Raw genomic sequence first — 7,811 nt, 5'->3', positions numbered from 1 at the left:
GGGGGGAAAATGTGTGAAAAAAAAAAAAAAAAAAAAAAAAAAAAAAAAAAAAGTGAGAGAGAGAGAGAGAATATAAACAAATTGAATGGAATTTGAGATCCTGCTATATGGCAGGAAGTTTCTGCATCATATTATTCATTTTTATATTTGATTTGTAGCATTCTCCCAGTGAGGTAAGCTTTGATTTATTTTATGTGCACAGAGACAACACACGACTTGACTTGATTATTGATTAGATAGGAGTTGAAGACAAATAAGCCTAAAGAAACCAAGGATAGAAATGGGTTTAGTTTGTCCATCTCCAATGCTTGTTGCACGTCTCCCCTGAAGAAGTTTTCACCTTAAAAATGTTATTATTCCCTTGTACCACTAAATACTCACTCTATATAAACAACAAGCTTTGGCAGATATCTATCTTTTTAATCTTCTATATGTCTGTACCTTTGTCTAGTCGACACGAGAGAATTGTTTTTCTTGTCTTGTCTACAACCACAAATAATAGGATATTTATATGCCTGGGTTCCTGAAGTTCCCCATTCTGAGTCTGATGCCCGTGACCTCTTGTTGCCAAGCCTATATTAAAATTTATGCTAGATTAATCATTTTTTTTTTCTCATGCACACAAAAGTACTTTTTGCAGCATGAAGATTTAGAGCTGGTCCTGCAGTAGGTTGACTAATGTGAATGCTAATTTTGATTTATGAATAAAGAACAAAAAAACCTCAAGAAGAAAAATACTTGGTAAAACACAAATCACGTTAAAGATGTAAATGAGCGAAGAGCAAGTTTAGACAAGTGGGGTGGTATCTTCGGCCAGTGCCTACCATCATTTGTATGACATACAACGGTTTACCTTTTCTGCCTCATGCACTCCCTGAGCTGTATGCCCTGAGGAAGTGAGGGAAGCCAGGCAATTGCCTTAGAAATTGACATCTTTTCAACTTGTTTAAAATAAGAAATTGACATCTGTTCCTCTAGTTTAAAATAAGGTATCTCTAGCAGGGACAATGGCTTGAAAATAACCAACTGCTATATTTGATTTGATGGTGCAGGTATATCAAAAAATACAACCGATGAAAGTCTTTTCAACGCATTTGCACCGTATGGAAGGCTTCTTGACGGTGAGTAATTCTCATCCTGTAGCTACCCTTTGAATATTGCTTTTATTATTTCCAATTTCCAACAAGATGCAATTTCTGATTTTTGATCTTGATTATCGTGCAGCAAAAGTGATCATGGATCGAATGTCTGGAAAACCAAAGGGGTTTGGTTTTATTACTTATGAAACAGTAGAAGAAGCTGAGAAAGCACGGGAAGAAATGAATGCCAAGTACCTGGACGGTTGGGTAATTTTTGTTGATCCAGCAAGGCCTAGGGAGCCTCCTCCTCCACCTCGACAACCTCCTCAACAAGACCTACATCTCAATCCAAAGCCTACTGAAAGTCTCTTTGCGCCTAACAGGACTTTAGGATGGTCTGGTTGATGCTCTTGGAAGATATTGGGCCATTTTTGGTACATACATCAATGTCGTAACTGCAACAGTCAAGCATTATTACTACTACTACTGTCTCTGTTAGGAGCATTTGAACTACTGTTGTGCCATGGATAGTATTATCTTGAACACTTGTATCGATTTTCACTTTGCTTTGCAATTGACTGCATTAAGTTATTGTCGTAGATTTCAAGTAATTTATGTTATACCTGGGATAAGTGGTTTAGAAAAATGGCTGGAATAACTGCTATTGGAATTTTCGATTTTCTATTCATTCACAATCTAGCCTGGTCAATCCAGTTATGATATTGAGGGAATGGATCTTTTTCTCGAAAAATTTTTGGATCCTGTGTTAAGAAAGTGCATCTCTTTCTTTATATTGATGGTTGTAACCTATAAAAAGATTGTTCAGTCCACGAGGCTAGTTTGAAATTTCTTAGTCAAATTTTCATCTTAGTTATACAATCTTAAAGACATCTTCCAAGGTTTCCAGCACAAGTTCCACTGATCAACAAATCCTCATCATTATTTTTTCACAATATCACATTCACTGGGATAACAGTTGACCAGTTTAGACAAGTTCTCAAGTAACGTCTTCGATGGGGAAGTGCAACTTTGTGACAGATATTTTCAGAAGGCTACTTCCCTGCAATGGATCTCAGCTGAGTTCTTCGGATTTTGCTTCTTGCCTTTGCCTCTGCTGCCTTGTGAGGATTTGCCACCACCCTTCTGCTTGTTCTTCTCGGACTTCTTGCTATAACTATGATGGCTCTGATTCTTGTTCGGCAATACATGTGGCACTACTGTTGGAGCTGAATCATACGCATCTGAGGACTAAGGGATAAATTTCACATCGAATAAAAATTAAAATGTAGATAAACTTATAAGGGTTTGGGTCGCTTTTTTTAAAAATGTTGACGTTTTGACATAGAATCTCAAGTTTTAATATAGTATTAAAAGCACAATAAGCTCAAACTAACTAATCAATCCGAATAAAACTCAAAAAATGAACATACGAATTTCATGATTGGTTTGTTCAAACGAGTCACCATCTTGTGGGAGCATATTAAGAGATAAAGTCCACGTCGATTAAAGATAAAAATATAAACCAACTTCTCTTAATAAATTTGACTTTTTTGTGATGAAACCCCGTCTCAATATAGGTAACCAACAGGGGCGGAGCCATGTTGAGACGAGTGTGGGAAATTTTAGGCCCAAACCCTTTTTTTTTTTTTTTTTTTTTTTTTTTTTTTTATTATTATTATTAGCAACAGGGGAGGTGGAGTAAAACACATGTTTTAATTTACATTGTTTTATTTTTATGCCCAAACTCATGATTTTGTTTAATAGTTTTATTATCATTAAATTTATGATCAAAATTCAATGTCCAACATGGGTTAAATTATGCCTGCACTGAATAAATTTTCTAGCTCTGCCCCTAGTAACCAATAGCTTCCGAGATGATGTTCCAGCTTTTCATGGCTACCAATTATGGCAGATACAAGCTTCCAAGGAGTCTTTAAGAAAATAGTATCAAAGAGATATTATGATACTATCGCATATATAAAATGGTGTGCTCAAATGTAATTACATCCATAATTCCATTCAATAAAATCCTTCGGGGAAAAAAAAAAAAAAATCCCACCCCAGAGACAATGGATTTCGATGGATATTGAGAAATAAGGTGGCCTCCAATAAAGAGAAAGAACACTTAATATTATTGAGTGTTCTAAAAGGCGTAATGCGTTATGATATATGGATGTAATCTTAGATGAGGAATAGGTCTAAAAACGTAAAAATGTGTTTTCTTATTTTAATATTATTTAAATTTCAATCAAAAAATTATTTAATAATTAAAAATAATACCTTTCAAACATCTAAAATAGATTTATAGAAATTTTATACATTTTTTCAAAGTTTCCAACAAAATGATAAGTTTCAAATGTAAATACTAAATAGTAAACAAATAGGAATTTTTGAATGTTTTCCTTTGTTCAAGGGCTCCAAATGGCTGTTTTGAGTCTAAGGCAATGTAGTGAAGAAATCGGCCTTTAAGTTTTAAATTGAAAGAATTGTAAATTTATTTTAAAAAAAAGAAGAAAGATAATAAGTGTGCATTAGCGGCCGTTGACCGCTAAATAAGGTGCCAAGCCACTTGGTTTGGCATTTCATCGCGGATCTCGCCTAGGCGTTTCCTATACGCCCCTTTTAGAACACTTGTATTATCAAATCACATCATTTAAAATTAATTTTTTAGAATATTTAATTCGCATATAATTTTAGATAAATACAACACGTTCCAAAGAGAATGGGAGGACGTTTTCTTCTATAAGGGAAGAGATTGACAAATTTTTTCGTTGAAGATGAATTGATTTTCAATTTTTTTTTAATTGGCAGAGTGAAGCTTTGGAATTAGTGCTATCATCTATGGAGAACTTATCTTGCTTTATTAAGAGTAGGAAACCAAGATTAGAAGTTTCAAAGAAGTAAATAGCATAGAACTCAAAGTCAAAATTGCCCCAGGTTCGTGATCTAGTAACTCTGGTGGAGCTTACCACTGTCATTATGGCTCTCACGAAGCACGAGGATTTTAACTAACACGCACTTGGTTACGGACAAAGAGTTGAGTGATTTTTCGGTACAACTTGATGGTGGACTATAAAAAGGTGCTTAATCACCCGATTTATTAATAATTAATTGAGAAACTCGATTTACAAAAAGAAAAACTGAACCCTTGTTCGAGCTCCATTCTTTGGAAAAAAATGCATTCTTAAATCGGGTTTTAACATCATTTCAATCGCACATTCTTTAATAAAATAATACTACATGCAAATTCAAATCTTTTTTATATTTTTTAATCATATATTTCACATCAATGTATTATTCAAAAATACATTTTTATGACAAAAAATTGGAGCTCGGCTTAAATTTGCTCAAATTTCCCCTCTAAAAAAAGTGATGGATTTGGCAACATTAGATGCTTGGGCCTAGTAAAAATTTCCACATATTTGTTTAAAAAATTAGAGCTGATCCACAAAAGCCCAATTGGATTTGGGCTCAAATTTCCCGAACCTTCCGAGTATGTTAAAAGTTTGCAACTTGAAATCTGGTAGACCGCCATCTACACCGTCCATTGACAAACTACTGACAAAATCCAAATCGACGGACCAAACAATTTATAGGTCAGCGATCCGCATGAAACTTAATCAACCAATAGGAACATACCTTCTAGGTTTTTCCTCTGTATATAAACAAATCTTCCTTTCTTCATTTTACTCCGCCAAACCAAAACCCTTCAATTCACTCAATTCCTTTCCTTTTTTCGAAGTTTCGATTTTCTTCATTCGTCACTTGTTTCATTGATGGCGCCAAAGGCAGAGAAAAGGCCAGCGGAGAAGAAGCCGGTGATGGCGGAGAAAAAGCCGCCGAAGGCGGAAAAGAAGATTCCCAAGGAAGGCGATGCGAAGAAGAAGAAGAAGGTGAAGAAAAGCATCGAGACGTACAAGATTTACATATTCAAGGTTTTGAAGCAGGTGCATCCTGACATTGGTATTTCTAGCAAGGCTATGGGAATTATGAACAGTTTCATCAATGATATTTTCGAGAAACTTGCAATGGAATCCTCTCGTTTGGCTCGATACAATAAGAAGCCGACAATCACTTCTCGTGAGATCCAGACGGCGGTTAGGCTGGTTTTGCCTGGTGAACTGGCGAAACATGCTGTTTCTGAAGGCACCAAAGCGGTCACCAAATTCACCAGTTCTTAGGTTAGATGAATTGTGTTGGTCTGTTTGATTGTTTTTCTTTCTGTACCTGATCTAGAATGAATATATGGATTTCAATGAAAATTGATTCTGTTGCTGATGTTAATTCACTGTGGGTTTTATACGAAATTGAAAGTATGGATTTGATTTCAAAGTTATAATATTTATAAAATATAGATTTTTTTTTTTTTAGTTGTTAAAATTTACATTTTCGTGCTTTTCGTTTAAAATCAATTCAGTTTAGGTTTTCTGCTTCCATTCTCTTTTTCCTAAACATTACCAGAAATCGAACATGCAAACTACACCTCACGGAAAACACCACCTTAGGAGGCTGGTAGACCAGACACCATAAATTTAACAAGCATGCATAGCCATGGAATTTCTTTAACATCGCCCCAAAATCGTTGGTTCAAAGATGAAGGTGTTTAATCATAAACTGAAGTTCTTGAAGATCAAGTCCATTCCCATCTTTTCCCAAACCTTTGAATCCAAGGTTGCCATTTCCCACAAAAAATTAAGAAATTCGATTAACAATATGAAGTACCTGAGAATTGAAATAACACCATATGTCAATGAAAAGGATTTGCTTTAACTGCAGGGTAACATTACAGTAACCAACTGAGAAACATTGCACTTTCCAGTAATATTCAATTGCAAAATGTGTTTATATAACAGTACCAACATTCTGGTACAGATATTCGGAATGTTGGTAAAATTGTAGTTAATGTTTCTCCCTAACAATATAACTTCTTTCATCATTTCAACTTTATCATCGGCATCTTTAATCCTCACAGAGGTTCTCGACTCCATTATACTCGCTGGGGTACTCCATTTTTCCAGGCGTTTTGGAACAAAGGGCACACTAACTACCGGGTTCTAGTTCATCAATGGTGGTTCTACTTCTGCCTGGCTGAATAATAAAGGGATGAAAGAAACTGTCATATTAATCAAAACACAAAATAAGTATTAAATATACTTGTACTTTAGCATTAGGCATCAATTTTCATGTGTGCAATTTACACACTGAACAGTTTTTATTTGTAATGTCGATAGCTTCACTATCCCACTTGCCATACATTTGATAAATTTCAGGTGTACAATTTTTATGTTTTTAATAGTATCATGGCCTTCGTCTACTTTCAGTAATTCAAGATAAAGCATGATATGCTATATAACGAAAATACTTAAGAAAGTGAAACCTGTATTTCTGAGAAATCATGAACCCCCAAAAAACAAGAGCACCAGACCTTTGTCAAGGGAGAATTCCCCTCACAACTATTTGAATATATCCAATCCAATAAATTCCATTTATGGTCTATTTGCAAAATTAGCGAACAGGCATAATCCTAATGCCAGAAAATAATTGTTTTTAATAAACTCCTTCAGTTTAAGTTTGTATCATATGATAGTACTGTAAAGAGCTAAAAACTCCCCAAACATAAAAGCAATGAAAATTACGGTTGGAAGCCTCCATACACAAAGATAAGAACATGATCAATCAAACTTGTAAACAGATATTTTATATAAGAACACGGAATAATGCTCTTTTTTTTATATGAACTTTGTTGTTAGAAAAATAAAAGAACGAGAATAATATGGTAATATCAAAATTGAACAAGAATACAAGATTTACGTGATAAAAATATACCACTAAGAGAGGAGGAGAATTTATTAATATCAATAATAGAGGATTACAAATTATAGTATACAATGCATAGATTGATTTCCTTAGATGTTTATTCCTTATATATATAGTGCAAAGAAGAGCCCAAGATGTGGTAGAGTTCAACTATAATAAGTTTATACAATAATGGATTGTTTGGGATAAAATAGGATTAAAAAATTTGCTTAAAATCACAAACAATTTCTTCCCCAATAAGACTATTGCTCAAGCGGCCACCTCGCGGACATCAAGTGCTGGAGCTCCTATTTTGAGCGCCGGAGCGAGACCAAGGCCCATAGCGAGCATCAATTTGCCATTTCCTTATCCTTGCATGATTTCTTCCTCCCCTATTGCAGTTTGGACTCTTTCAAGTTTTCTTCAAGTTCAACACAAAATTTAAGATCCCAAATTGAATTCCCAAATAAATTTCAACTAGAATTTTCAACTAAACTTCAAATGGAATTCCCAAATAGTCTTGCAAATAGAATTCAGGTCACATCTTAATTCTAACAATTTCCACCTTGACACGAATTTCATTGCAATGAATAAAACTTTAAAAATTTTCTACTTGGAGAAAAATTCCACTATAAAAATTAAAACTTAACTTTTCAACAACAAATTCTCCAACAAAAAATTCTCCACCTCTAAAACAAAGCCCAACTAGGGTAAACTCAATAACTAAATTCAACTACTGCTCGGCAAGATTACCTTAGGCATCAAAGTTGCTCAAATCATCTTTACGAGCAACATGATCACAAATAATCTAGTAATAATTACCAAACAGGGCAAAAACATACCCTAAAACAGGATCAACACAACTAATTGCTACTGTAGAAAGTTATTTGCTAGATTCAATACCTTCAACATCTAAAGTATAAGCAACTAAATCAA

The 7,811-nt window shown here is 34.4% G+C and overlaps 2 protein-coding genes across 2 annotated transcripts in view; both read left to right on the top strand.

The window, feature by feature from the left end:
• Nucleotides 1–1,801, top strand: part of LOC111399701 (organelle RRM domain-containing protein 2, mitochondrial-like) — a 3,093-nt gene extending 1,292 nt beyond the window's left edge. The window contains exons 2-3 of the mRNA XM_023027159.1: nt 1,053–1,121; nt 1,225–1,801. Of these exons, the coding sequence (XP_022882927.1) occupies nt 1,053–1,121; nt 1,225–1,484 (329 nt within the window). The 3' untranslated portion in view covers nt 1,485–1,801. The remainder of the gene's footprint in view (nt 1–1,052; nt 1,122–1,224) is intronic.
• Nucleotides 1,802–4,755: 2,954 nt separating this feature from the next.
• On the top strand, nt 4,756–5,411 carry LOC111399700 (histone H2B.5-like). The gene has a single exon (XM_023027158.1). The coding sequence runs from the start codon at nt 4,856–4,858 to the stop codon at nt 5,258–5,260; it is 405 nt and encodes a 134-aa protein (XP_022882926.1). The 5' UTR covers nt 4,756–4,855; the 3' UTR covers nt 5,261–5,411.
• Nucleotides 5,412–7,811: the final 2,400 nt, after the last annotated feature.

This window comes from Olea europaea, chromosome 9, assembly GCF_002742605.1.
Source record: "Olea europaea var. sylvestris chromosome 9, O_europaea_v1, whole genome shotgun sequence".
NCBI lineage: Eukaryota > Viridiplantae > Streptophyta > Magnoliopsida > Lamiales > Oleaceae > Olea > Olea europaea.
This window is presented reverse-complemented; position numbering and strand designations above follow the sequence as displayed.

Bases quoted from the DNA above. Each gene is read 5' to 3' on its own strand.
- LOC111399700 (XM_023027158.1), top strand. From the start codon at position 4,856: ATGGCGCCAAAGGCAGAGAAAAGGCCAGCGGAGAAGAAGCCGGTGATG.